The following is a 14,522-nucleotide window of genomic DNA, read 5'->3' on the forward strand; positions in this document are numbered from 1 at the left end:
ACAAGCAGGGGCAGAGCCCCTGCCGACAGCAAGAACAAGGCAAGGGGCAAAGCCCCTTGCCAGAGAACAAACGAGGCGCAAGGGGCCTTGCCCCCTGCTCGTAAACAAGAAAGCAGGGGGGCTTCACCCCCTGCTGGGAAACCAAAGGAGGCAGGGGGGCCCTGCCCCCTGCCGGCAAAGCGTAGGAGAGCATGGGGAGCTTCGCCCGCTGCCGGGAAATACAAAAGCAGGGGGAGCCTCGCCCCCTGCCAGAAAACACGAAAGGGGCAGGGGGAGAGGAACCCCTTGTCGACACGACAAATGGCAGGGGGACGGAGCCCCCTACCGACAAAGCGAATGGCAAGGGGACGGAGCCCCCTTGCCGATCCAACAAGGACAGGGGGAACGAAACCCCCTGCCGACAAGAGGCGACGACAGGGGGCTCAGCCCCCCTGTCGATCAACCCCTCGCAAAGTAGAAAAAGAAGGGAGAAGGGGTTTACCTGAGAAGACGGCAGCAAAGCGAGAGGGTGCCGAGGAAGGGAGGAGAACAACAACGATGCTATCGCCGGCGGCTGCTGTCGTCAGGCGGTCGTCGGAGGTCACCGCTCGCAGCAAAAAGAGGGAGAAGAAGGTGGCCGATGGCGGGTCGCCGACGCCAGCTCAGAGGGGGGAGATGGCCGACGACGGGAGGCAGAGCAGAGGTCGCTGACAGGAGGTCACCGACGATCGATGACCGTTGGTGTTAGGCGATCGTCAGCACGATTGTCGGTGGTTGCAGAGAAGGGGAGGAAGCAATGGGGGTTGCCGGAGCTCGAAGGTCACCGACGGCTCCGATCGTCGATGGCGGCACGGGAGAGACGAAAGGGGGAAAGAGAAACGATGAGATCAGGGACTTCGGCGTCGGGAGTAGGGGTTGTCGAAACTCTGAGGCCGTCAACGACGGCAAGAGAAGGGGGAGAAGGTGGTGGCGACGGTCGCCGACAGTCGAAGGTCGCTGACGGCTACGATCGTCGACGTTCGCAACACCCGGGGCAAAGGCGGTGGTCGGCGGGTGCGATTGCTGGCGACGGGAAGGTCGTCGAGGGGTATGCTTGACTCAGAGAGGAGGTGGCCGGACGGAGTTGGTCGCCGGCGTCTCCAATTGCCGACGGCAGCGCGAGAGAGAGACGGAACAGAGGAGAGAGAAGGGGCGTACCTGGGGAGGCTACCGGAAGGTGCTCATCGGAACGAAGCTCGCCGGAAGGAGGGGGCGTCGATGGCAATGCTCGGCAACGCAGAGAGAGGGAGTCAGTCGGGGGAGAGAGACCGAGAGACGAGAGGGGGAAGGAGGTTTCGAGAGCCTCCCCCCTTCGTCGCTGCGTGCTTTTAAAAGCATGCAGCCGACTTATCACCCGAGTCGGATCCGGGTTCGGATTCGGCTCGGTTCCAAACGATATATATTTTTTTAATTCGGGTTATTACAACCTAGGTGAGGCCTAAGAAGGCAAAAATGACCCCACCACCTAGACCCATAAGCCCAGGTGCCTAGGCGTTGCCTTTGACAACAAAGCTTCTAGTGAAATGACAATCAATCTCAACGTGATTTGTTCTTTCATGAAATTCCTTATTCTTGGCAATATGAATAGCACTCATATTATCATAATACATAGATGTTCGTGTAGACATAGTAACCCAAGTTCTTATAAGAGCCATCTAATCCATATGATCTCTGTTATAGCATGAGCTATCGCTCTATACTCTGCTTCTACAGTTGCCAAAGCAACTCTCTGTTGCCTTTTGCTCTTTCAAGAAATCAAAGAGCCTCTAAGGAACATACAAAAACTTATAGTCGAGAGATGATCTTTGGTCGATCCTCTAAAATATGAATATTACAAAGCTCTAACAATTGTGGTGGATGAAGATAAAAAAACATTTCAAAATGCATAATATCTCACATACCGAATGATCCTAAGGATTGCTGCAAGATGTATCAAAGTAGGAGAGGTCATGAATTGATTGACCACATGCAGGGCATAGGTGATATCTGACCTAGTAATAGTCAAATATATCAAATTGCCACTAGTTTCCTTTATACCACAAAATCTTCAAGTTTGCCTCCATCTGACATTGGTAGTAACCCTTTTGAGTCATCTGCCGCCTAGCCTTTACCATAAGATCGGTTGCATATTTATTCGGTGACAGAAAGAGCCCTCTTTTTGAATGAGCAACTTAAAGACCAAAAATATATTTCAACCTTTTTAGGTATTTCATTTCAAAGGTGCCAGTCAGCTTGCTCTTGGTATCAATTATTTTATGCAAATCATCTCCTGTAATAATCATATCATCAACATTCAGGAGGATGCTGACTGGCATCTTTGAAATGAAATAGCTTTACCACAAGAACGATTACATATTTTTTTAGTGACAAAAAGAACCCTCTTCTTGAATGAGCAATTTAAAGACCAAGAAAATATTTTAACCTTCCTGGATATTTCATTTCAAAGATGTCATTCAGCTTGTTCTTGGTATCAATTATTTTATGCAAATCATCTCCTGTAATAATCATATTATCAACATTCAGGAGCAAGATACAAATGAAGCAGGGTCATGATGACTCAGATCAAATCTAAGAGATCTCACAACAGTGTTGAACTTCTCAAACCAAGCACGAGGTGCTTGTTTAAGCCCATACAAGGCTCTCCTCAACCGCCATACCTTGCCTTGAGAATCTGACTATCCAGACAGTAGCTCCATATACACCTCCTTATCCAAGTCTCTATTTAAGAATGTGTTTTTCACGTTCAACTACCAAAGACTCCATTGTCTTCTTACAGTAACAATAGACAATGTTCTTATTGTAGCCACTTGGGCAACAAGAGCAAATGTCTCTGCAAAATCAATTCCAAGTTGCTGGTTTTACCCCTTAGCCTCCAATTTGGCCTTGTACCTTTTGATTAACCTGCCTCCTTTGGTCTTAATCATACCCACTTGCACCTGACCACATTTTTTCCTTGTGACAGTTCTATAAGATCCCAAGCATGCATCATTTCAAGCGTGCTCAACTCAACCATTGTACGTTGTCATTCCTCTTTAGAGGAAGCCTTTGCATAGGAGTTTGGATCAAGATAGGAGTAGATTAGGGTGAAGTAATTACGGTGTTGAGGACAAAATGAATCATAGGACACAAAGTGGTGTATTCACTATTCACTCATTTGAATGCTTATGGTGTAGGAAATTCAAGGCAATTTGGGAAGAGAGGTGTTGAGTTATTGGGAAACAAGGAGTGAATAGGGGCGTCATCTAGCTTGGGGAGAGGGATAATAGATGTTCAGCTAGTTGGGTTGGTTTGAGTGAGAGGTTTGAGAGGTTAAGGATGGTTGGGGTTGGTTGAGATATGAATCTTAAATAGTTAGGAGATCTAACCGCCTAAACCTAGCCCTTTTAGAGTAGGGCACACTCCCAAAGAGATTCACAAGGAACTCTCACTTTGCATTAAGAAAACTCAAGTAGAACATGTCATAATGAGCCAAGTGGCTTGCGCTGGGCTTTATATAGACCATAGTACATGAATATATTACATTCATGCTGCCACCTTATTCCCAGCTGATTACAAAAGCCCAATGAAATACAAGAATCACAATTGTGCCAAGCTTCCCCATGTAGGCGCCTCCTAGGCTAGCAGCTAGTGTGAAGTGCTTGTAGCTCCATCATTAGGCCAATAATGATGACTTTAAAAAAGTGAATGTAAAACAAAACGAGTTGGAGGAACATATATTTTAGAGCTTCTACGTACCTGACAGGAGACGAAGTGGAAAATGACTCTGATCCTGTGTGGTCTGGATCAACTAGGAGAGAATCAAAATTGGCCTCTAAGTTTACTGTCTCCACTACCTCTATCTAATCCAAGAATGATATTTCCACTATATTTTCTTGCCTTCTCCCATAAATTTGTCCAAATCACTTGCCTCTCTCTAAGACTTCCTCCCCTTGAATCTCATTACTCTTGTCAGCTCTTCTTTCCTCAAGAAATGGTACTAAGAAATAAAAATCCACTGTTTCTTTCTCCTTAAGCTCCCCCTTTATAAAATAAGGCGTGTCCTCGTGAAACAACGCATGCCTTGATATCCAAATTCTTCGTTCAATTGGATCATAACAGTTTTATCCCTTTTTCTCATGAGAGAATCCCAAGAAACAATACTTCATAGTCCTTGGTGAAGGCTTGTCTTTGTATCTACCATGCAACAATACAAAGCAGGTACATCCAAAGACCTTCATCATATTATAATTTGACAGTTTTATGTAATTTTTGAAATGGAGATATACCTTTAAGTGTCCCTGTTGACATCCAATTAATTTGGTATATTGCCATGCGCACCACATTGGCCCAATAGTCCCTAGGTACACATCTACAAAAGAGCAATGCTCTAGTATCCTCCAAAATGTCCATGTTTTTCCTCTGCTACACCATTTTGCTCTGGAGTGTATGGATATGATTTTTGATGTTCTATTCCTTTTTCCTACAAAAAATTATCAAACATACTATTAACATACTCTCCACCTGAGTCATTATGAATCACTTTAAGCTTAATAGAAAATTGGGTCTCAATCATCACACAAAATTTCTTGAAAAGATAAAAAAGTTCATTTCTATTCTTTATGAAGTAAACCCATGTAATATATTGTACATCTATAAAAGTGACAAAATATGAAGAACCACCCTTAAACAGAATGGACAAAGGACCTCACACATCCGAATCTATAAGATTAAAGGGACTCTCAGACTCTCTATCTCTCACCCTGAATGGCAAAGTATGACTCGTTGCCAACTTACAACTTTCACACTCTTGTGCTTGTACACAACTAATTCTGACCTCTCTAGACTCCTTGATGCTACCAAATGTTGTAACCTAGAGCTGAAAATATGCCTCAGTCATTGTTGCCATAAAACCGACTAATCTAAAACCATTGCATTCAGACTAGCTCCATATCTCTTCAGCTCGCTCATGTCAAGCCAATTCAAGTAATAAAGATCTCCTTTTCTATGGACAATCCCAATCATTTTCCCGGATAGCTGATCATGCACAACACAGTCAACGGGGGAGTGTGACATTATAATTGTATTTGGCTAACGAAGGAACATGATAGGCTTGTGAGATATTCAACTTACAACCAGGATAAGAACTTGAGGAAATGCAACCTATTTTGGCCACTGGCAGAATTTATCAACCACCCTGAAGCAGGGTGAGAGATACCTGCAAAAGCATTACAAGAGGAAGAAGAAGGGACAAAAGAAGAGGGGACACTTGCTGGCTGAGTGAGGAGTTGCAGCTGAAGAATTTGCTGTTGCATATTCTCTAGAATTTGAAGCTGACCACCACTCGGTTGCTCTGAGGATTTCTCAACAGAAGAAGCAATAGATCGAACACCAACCTTAGTATGGTCATCCTTGGGCTTAGTGCCCTTACCATCAGGAGATACTAGATACACTCCACCTCTCTTCTTTTTCAGAACTGGGTAGGAACTCTTCATATAGCCGAAACTCTTGCAATAGTTGCATTGAATGAAGCTCAAGTCACTTCTACCGCCACCTCTGTCAACTGTCTTACCACTTGACTGCCGAGAAACTGCCATCAGTGAATCACTGGAAGGATACACTTAAAGAGACTTCATTTTAGTCTAAGACACTGGTCACCCAAGGCAAAATGGCCTATGTAGTATGACACTCCTAACCTCATGAAACTCTGGGCGAAGAGCCATAAGAAACTCAATATGCCTGCTTGTCTCTCTATGCTGAACAAGTATACTCACACAGGCTTGACAACCCCCAGACTTCTCACACTTCATACACTTTTCGCATTTGCTATACCCTTTTATGAGTGCAAGTGCATCCCATGCCCTTTGCATTTTTTAGTAGAATTCTTTTGTAGAGTTGTTCCCTTGTCTCATAGCTCTTGCATGAGTTTGATATTGTTTGGTCAAATTCTCTTGCTTATACACTTGCTTGAGGTACCCTCAAGCTTCCTTGGTTTCTCGAAATTTGGACAAGTTCACAACTATTCTTTGCTCAACTGGACCCAGTATCCAAACCTTGACCCTTGCATTATTTACAATCTACTCCAACAACTTGCCATAATTAGGATTTGTTGGTTAGGGTTTTGCTTTTGAGCCATTCAAGTATCCTCCAAGCATTTTCCCACAATTACGACAATCATCATAAGTTGGCCCAATATGCATAATTCATTCCATCAAGCTTCACCGGAACAAGTTGTACACCTTCTCCCTTCTCCATGTCTCACTACAACCCCCAATCTGCAAATTTTGATGAGCCTGCACGAAAAATCAACAAGCAAGACACACTTCTAAGAGTGAATATTATTTCACTACAACACTCTACACAACAATATCTAAAGCGCAAGCAAAACAACAATAACAACCAAAGAGGCTAAATGCAACACAAACACACAATAATTCTGAATGCCAATACTCCAGCACAAAAGTTTCATCAAGAACACAAGCCTGAGCCAATACTCCACAAGAAAGACCAACCTCTAATCAGCCAAAATTAAAACCAGTGGAGTCCACACAAATCTGGAGTAAAGCACACCTCTACACAACAATATAAGTCGTGGTAGTAAAAAAATAGACTACTGTCCCACAGAACCACCTCAAGAACTCCTTAAAATCAGTTGGATGACACACAAATCACTTCTAACTGATAATAGGATAAAAACCGACCAGAATGGAGTGCAACCCAAACATTAAAGCCACCCGATGCAATCAGTATAAGCTAAAAACTCAAATCAGGGCACTGTTACCGCCTCTACAGAAAAATACTAGAAAATTTCATAACAAATCCAATACTGCCCCAATGAATGTAATTTTTGATTCACAAATCTTCTTAAATCACACTACAAACCCCCAATCCATTGAGCCAAAATTAGATTGTCACCTGATACTGCTTTTGTCAGCAGCACGCAGCCTGACACTCGGCAGCAGCACAGTGATGCCAAGGATGAAGCCTCCAAAGTCTCTCTAACGCACACAATGATCTTCTCTCTTGCTCTGATACCATATCAAATGCAGGACTCAAGAAGAAGAGAGAGAGCAGAGAAATTCTTGATATGGTATCAGAGCAAGAGAGAAGATCGTTGTAAAGTGAGGAATTCTTGATATGATTTGAAGAACTCACTTTACAACTTCTCTTATCCTTGTTTGCTGCGTGATTGTATAGCAAGTTTGTTAATGAATCCTGAGACTTTTGCCAATATTGTTACTGAAAGCTAGATGCTGAAGAAGGGATGTTCTTCTATATCCTGCACCGATTGTGTCTCTTTTGCTAGTGTAATGTTGTGAAGAAGCAATTTTGCTGTTCTTTATCTTTATCTTAGCAATGTAATAGATACTTGTTACATGCCAAATATATTGATAAATGCATTTAACTGATATGCTTTCATTCAGTTGCGGATCGTATGTGCAGATCTGGAGCAATAGATCTCATTTGCGTTGACTCAGTCTCGGCTCTGACCCCAAGAGCTGAAATTGAAGTAAGTACTGGGGCATCACTAATTTGATGCTATGCCTGACCGATATTCATGTTAGTCGATTTTTTTTGTTTACTAAAAACTTTTCAGGGTGAGATAGGAATGCAACAAATGGGATTGCAAGCACGTCTTATGAGCCAAGCACTACGTAAAATGTCTGGAAATGCTTCAAAAGCTGGTTGCACCCTCATTTTCTTGAATCAGATAAGATATAAGGTTTTTTATTGATTCTTCTTCTTATTTTCTTTTTTTGTCTTGCTTTCTCTTGGTGCTCTTCTAGACACCTAACTAGCTCTTTTTAGTTGTTATAAGATTGGTGTATTCTATGGGAATCCTGAGGTCACCAGTGGAGGAATTGCTTTGAAGTTCTTTGCATCTGTTCGCCTTGAAATTCGTCTTATTGGGAAGATAAAGTCTGTAAGATCAAAAACTTGTTCCTAGTTTATTATGGTAGAAGTTTGATTTGCATTTAGTTTCTTATCTTATGAAAGTGTTTTTATCATTTTATGTTTGCACAATAATGGTACATAACCTTTTGAATGCAGCCTAAAGGAGATGAAGATATTGGCATCAAGGTTCGTGTAAGAGTGCAAAAAAGCAAGGTATGTTGGCTTAGCAGAAAAAATTTCAGAACAGATTTGGAGCATGCTGCTAGTGTGGGGAACCATTCCCAAAGATGCATTTTCACATTGGCTGCATTCATGAAGTAGGACATTAAATTGTCTAGCCATTTCAGTTTTTCTGTACAGTTGTGTCCTTTGTGTGTTCAGGAACTTTATTTATTGTCAGGCTCTGTTTGGGATATAGTAATTGAGCCCACTTGATGGAAATCAGTTAGTGGGAAATAGAGAGAAATGAATGTGGAAAGAATTGGAAAATTCCGTCTTGTTTGGTGGCATCTTCAATTCTTTCAAGTATTCATGTTACCCAATTCTCTTTGATTCTCTATTTTTTTAGACAACTCTTTGTTCCTATAAAATGGGAGGAAAATATTGATATATATAACAAATAAGGTAGACGAGGGTTGGTAAATAGTAAGATTTACCATCCATATTTACTAGCTGGAAGTTTCCCATTTCAATCACAATCCTTTACGGAGAAGGATTTGGCAAATATCTCATCTCTGTAAAGGAAACCACAATAAAGAGAAGAGAGGAAATGGCAGATGTGGACTGCCTCCCTGTTTTCCTGAATCTGCCAGTTCTTCCTTCCCAACAGGTTAGACGGCAGTCCATGTCAGCCATTTCTCTTCGGTTACCACTTTTTATGATTGGATTTTGGACCAGACAAACCTAGGTTGGCTTTTGAGTTTTTTGACCTCTTTGTGTACTTCAGTTCTAGGAAAAATCACTAGCCAGTTGGGCCAAATCCCATGCTTCATTGAGTCAGGCTGCCTGGGCCCATTAAGAGATAAATATCCAGGCCTGCAACCAACTCATGCTCAAAATTTGTATTCAAGTGTGTTCTTTCTTGACATCAACTTGAAGCCTCTCAGGCTACATTGTTTGTCGCGGTCTCTGGCTAGAAATTTTTTTGCTATAGGATGATGGAGTTAGCCATTTGGGAACAATATCTTTCGGTTGATGTCTGTAAAAGTGGATGAATTGTATTGACTTTTCTAGTTTTCCAGTCTTTGATGGGGTTGAGGAAGTAATAACCAGCATAATAAGCCCATAAAGATTCAAGCAGCATATCAAATCCATACTTACGAGAAGCATCTAAACACTTCAGAAGATTGTTTCGGAAGTGCAAAAACCACATGCTTCTTCCACACTTCTGAAACTTTATCAGAAGCTTGCTTGCCCCAATATGAAATCAAACTTCTGCTAATGTTTTTTGGGAGGAAATATCTTCTGCTGACCTGGAAAATGTACTTTTCATGTTAAAAGAATTGTTTTTTTTAATCATTTTTGTTGTAGAACATACCTTTGGTTGGCCTTTTTGGGACAAAAGGCTTAAGTATGCATTTAAGTAAAACACATGTTTTTATCCTTTTTTTAAATGTTACTTCCTGCTTTCTCCTGCTGTTGCTTTTTTATGTTTTTTAAACATTTGCTTGATGCATTTAGGCATTTTTTAAACACTCGCTTCTTGTTTCATGCTTCACACATCACTTCTTGCACCCATTTCTTAACTACATGACCTTACATGTCTCTCCAATTCGTGTGTAAGATTCAGCTTGACTGTATCAGATTGTTATTTAGTGCTTTTGATAGCGAGAGCTCTTTAAGTGAAATGGTTGTGATGCTTTTCAATTTTTTTGATGTTGGGAATTGTATATGATTCAGTTCATCATTTGACATGTTCTAGTTGTGCTAGAGGAAGGGGATGTTAGAATCTAAACTTAGCTTTTGACAAATAATTGCAGATAGAAATTTCTATGGCATAAAAGTTAATAGAGGAGAAGAGGAATCATCAGATACAGAAAGTATGGAAAAGTTTCCTGTTTTTTTATAGACTAAATTGGGCAAAAAAATTAGCTTATTTATTCATAGTATGATCAATTCCACCACCATAGATGGTATCCTGTTGTCTCTCTGGCCTGAGTTTGAATGATAAGAAAGTCTGTAGAAAAAGGAAAACAGAAAATTGTTGCTTAATCCATATGGAAGTATTCATGGAAATTCCTATGCAGCCCATCACGAGCTATGGAATAATAGGGAATTAGGGATTAATAATATACATTGATCTCATCATTAGACAGGGTTTGTAACTTTGGTTTGCCTGTTGTAGTATTCTGCAACTTAAGTCTTCCAACAAGTATTTGCTGAAAAGGACATGAATACACTATTGGGCAGTATTCATGTTCAGGCTTATAATTGATGTGTATACCGTCATACATTGCATGTTAAAGTTGTATCTTATGTATGTTTTTGTGATGCTTTTAGTGATATTTGTGGTTTACCTGGCAATATGCGCTAATCTAGTGGACTGTGAAATGATCATATCTACCTCTAAACATCCAGTTAAAATGTCCCCTAGTTTGTGTGCTTCTTCTTCCACTTGTTTTAAAGTTATTGTACTTTGAATAACAGCTGCTTCTGTGATAAGTTTGTTCAATATGACTGGCACGGTACTCAATACTTTAGTTCTTTCTTATAAACAGATGTTACTGGTAAATATTGCATGCTCTAACAGTCTGCCTTTGTGCTATTTGACTACTACATCTTGTAACTGGATTAAGAACTATCTATTTTTAATGTGAAAATGTGAAATAACTATCTATTTGAAATTAAGCAGTACATGTGGCAGCCAAGTGACCTTTTGGAATTTGGTAATGGTCTGCTGCTTGAATATGCTTGTTTTGAATGAATGATTCTTGTAATAACTACAAGGGAAAAAACGTGAAGAAACTGGCATGTGTGATATTTAATGCACTCAGTGTTGCTGATAGTTTAATTATGTTTCCCTGCCAAACACTTCTTTGACCTTCCTTTTGCCCTTTTGTCTCATTCAGGTGTCAAGGCCATACAAACAAGCTGAATTTGAGATTATGTTTGGAGAGGGAGTTAGTACATTGGTTGGTATTATTCCATGCGATGAGTCTTGGATGCTAATCCAAGTTATATGATTCATCTTTCCTGCTGCTGTTACTTGCAGGGGTGCATTTTGGATTGTGCTGAGATGATGGATGTTGTTGTAAAGAAGGGTTCTTGGTATAGCTATGCAGATCATAGGTTTGTCATATACTTGCACAAAAATATGATACTTATTTTTGACAAATTCACTGCAAGTGCATATAGGATGATATGCATCTTACTAGCTATGCAGATCATAGGTTTCTCAAACTCTTTCTAATTCCATGCATATGTCTAGGTGGTTTCTTGTTTAATTTCTAGGGAACCTAGCAACGTGCTGCAATTCCTCCAGTGTTTTTCTGTGAAAAATAATGTACCAATGTACAGCTTGGTATATCTTTTAATCCAGTTTATGTCCAGTAGTAGTTGTCCTGATGTACATTTGTTAACAAATCCTAGCTTTTGCTGCATATGGTAAATATCATTTTGTATCCCCATGGTTTATTTGTTTTGAAAATCCTGACTGTGTGCCGAATGAAAGGGCATGTGCTATATTTCCAGGGCATCCAATTTAGCCCAAGTACCACTGCAACTGAGGATGCCGGCAGAATGTGTTTGATATGTAGTTGACTGCATCTGACCACATAAATCCAAATTTTGATAGTATCCTTCTTTCTGAATAATCAGAAGCACCATCTTTCTCTTTTCATGAGAAAAGTACGAATAATTGCTTCATCAGATTAACATCTCCTTTACTTTATATTATTGCATTTATGTGGTAAGATTAAACTAAATACATATAATACGTGCATATGTAATATACACATAACTATAAGCATATGCAAATGTATCTATATATTCTTTTATTTCATCATCTTAGTAATTCGTTTGCCCTTTGTTAAGCAGGTTGGGGCAAGGGAGAGATAAAGCACTGCAGTATTTACGAGAAAATCCTGAACTTTGCAGTGAGATAGAAAAGGTGACAGCATTTGTGCCATCAAAATAACATATTGACTGCAGTTAATTTATAACCAATAGATGACAATGAGTGTAAGTTGTGCATTTTTCATTTTACTGTCATTCGTTGTTGTTACACATGCATGCTTATTTAATTCAGTGTCAACAAAATTTGGAATTCCCTATTGGTTGTCTTGCATTAGTTTTCACTATTGTATTCAAGTAATCCTGTAGAAGTACTGTTTAGTAGTTTGTTGACAACTAATGATGTAATTCTTCAAAGATTTCAAGATTTACTGCCATAAAAGAATTTGGTAAACTTGTTAGCATCCATCAGAAGTGTTGAGCATATGCATCTTTGTGTATGAGAGAGAGCACATACATGCATACATATTTCTTTGGCACTTTCTTGATAAAGAGGGAGTTAATCTTATTTGCATCTTTGCTTCAAGTTAATTTTGCACGATAAAAGCACAATTTCTAGATATACCAAAAAGATTCTGCTTAGATCAAAATTCAAATCATACATTTGGGGCCAATATGGTTCATAATCATTGTCTATTGCTGTGTATTGTGTTGGTTAAAGGCTTGATACTCCGATACATCTTATCATATCATATCAGAACTGTTTGCGCATTACATGGGTGTGAAGTGTTAGCAGTTGGTTATTAGGGGTGTAACTTGGGTCGGGTATACCGAACCTGACCCGATGTCTCAAACCGATTATACCCAATCAGAATCGATATTGGTGGACCCATGGGTTTGGGTTGGGTCCAAAATATAGACCCGTAGTAAAAATAGGTCGGGTAATCAGTATTGTAAATGAAGACTTGAACCCAAACGGACCTGACCCAATTACGTACCCGGACCCAAATGGTTCTCCATATTTTAAAACTGAACCGACCTGAACCCACTTTGTACCTGAACCAAAACCTACCCGGACCCAACCCGACTATATACCTAAATCGACCCATACCCGAACCTGCTTCATACCCGATCCATCTGAAAGTTTCTAATTGGTAACTATTATATATTCAATTAAACATTTAAAGATATTGATAAATTTTGAATTAATATACATTGTATTTTAGTAATCTAAACTTTAATTCATTTTTGCATATACTTCCTATTGCCCTTTTTGTTGTGGAAATTGTCGGATTGAAGTGAATCCCAGAATAATACTCGATAACTCATTGAATTTGATATATTTTGAATATGATATATTATTTTTTTTTCAACTTAAAATGTTCAGTTGCCGTGGATATATTTGTTTTATATTCAGATTTTGACATTATTTATAATCGTTATTAAGCTTCTATTTTGTTAGCATATAATCTTCTTAATAAACAGTTGATTCCATTAATTTACATACTTTTTATTGGTGGGTAATTAGGTCTAGAATACCAATCATATCAAGACCGGAGCTGAAACCTCAACTTGTTAATACCTGAACTGTTAATACTCGGACCCATTAACCTATATGGGTCAACTTTTTCAGCCATACCCAGACCTGAACCCGACCCGAATCAAAACAGGTCTACTAAAGATCTGACGCGGTTATACCCGAACCCGTTTACCCATATGGGTCCACAGTTTCTAGCTGTACCTGAACTATATTGGGTTGGGTCTTTTAGACCCAATTCAGAATCAGGTGTGATAAGACCCAACCTGAACCTGACCCGGTTACACCTCTATTGGTTACCTGTGGGCAAAGTCTTTGTTAATCTAGATGTTGGATAAATCTTCATTTTAGTGATTGTTAAAATCTTTGAACAATATCTGTGGCTTATATGGCTTTTGAGCAGGTCAGATCCATCATTGAATTCTGAGTTATACAACCACCACCTAATGCATCTCAGAGGCACAGAAAGCTCATATTGAGTCGTTCAAGTTGTTTGATCTTTATGCTTTAGCTTAGCTTTTGGCCATTTGAAAGAAACCAAGGTTCTTGTTTGAATTAGTACCTATTTAATCTTGATCTATATTTCAAGATTAATAGGTAATTTGGTGCTCTTTCTGAATTCATGAAGCCAAAAATCTCCACCAGTATTGCCACTATGACTGTCATCTTCATCATGATCATTTTGGTGAAAAGACCTGAATGTTGGTTTTGCAGGTTGTCCGATCTAATATGTTTGAGGGGCTTGCCACTCAGGGTATTTCTGCAATGGTTGGTGAGTTGCCTTCTCTTGATGACTTGTCAAGCTATGAAGAGCCATGATGGAAGATCAACATCCAAGAGCTTTGTCTGGATTCAAGGGTACATGCTGCCCAATTTTGAGGTAAAGTGATTATTTAATATGTGGACAGTCATGATATCAGCTTTCTCTGCATGGCATCATTCTTTAAAGGGAAATTGTTTGAAATGAAAAGTTGCTGATTTATAAACTCGCTTTTTCTGATATTGATCTCTGATAAAATCTCTAATGCGATAAATATTCTTCGGAGTTTATGGTGTGCCTATTCTGATGCATCAAGAGTACGGTACCTTAACTTTCTCAAATTATATTCACAGTAAAGTTAGTCTTAAGGGCAGCTGAACTGTA

General features: G+C 39.8%; 1 protein-coding gene across 3 annotated transcripts in view; it reads left to right on the plus strand.

Annotated features, from left to right (window-relative positions):
* Positions 1-14,522, plus strand: part of LOC149834414 (DNA repair protein recA homolog 1, chloroplastic-like) — a 48,661-nt gene that overhangs the window by 33,738 nt on the left and 401 nt on the right. Inside the window, exons 6-13 of one of the 3 annotated variants that reach the window (XR_016432771.1) lie at positions 7,419-7,504; positions 7,592-7,717; positions 7,814-7,918; positions 8,047-8,103; positions 10,959-11,021; positions 11,102-11,178; positions 11,926-12,069; positions 14,093-14,258. Coding sequence is in view for 1 of the 3 variants with exons in the window: in XM_090011393.1 (XP_089867519.1) it covers positions 7,419-7,504; positions 7,592-7,717; positions 7,814-7,918; positions 8,047-8,103; positions 10,959-11,021; positions 11,102-11,178; positions 11,926-11,998; positions 14,093-14,197 (692 nt within the window). In the remaining 2 variants the exon portion in view is untranslated. Of the gene's footprint in view, positions 1-7,418; positions 7,505-7,591; positions 7,718-7,813; positions 7,919-8,046; positions 8,104-10,958; positions 11,022-11,101; positions 11,179-11,925; positions 12,070-14,092; positions 14,389-14,522 lie in introns of those variants that run through there. The other 2 variants (XR_016432770.1, XM_090011393.1) reach the window with 2 other exon arrangements.

Source organism: Nuphar pumila, chromosome 6, assembly GCF_984573655.1.
Source record: "Nuphar pumila chromosome 6, dmNupPumi1.hap1.1, whole genome shotgun sequence".
NCBI classification, from domain to species: domain Eukaryota; kingdom Viridiplantae; phylum Streptophyta; class Magnoliopsida; order Nymphaeales; family Nymphaeaceae; genus Nuphar; species Nuphar pumila.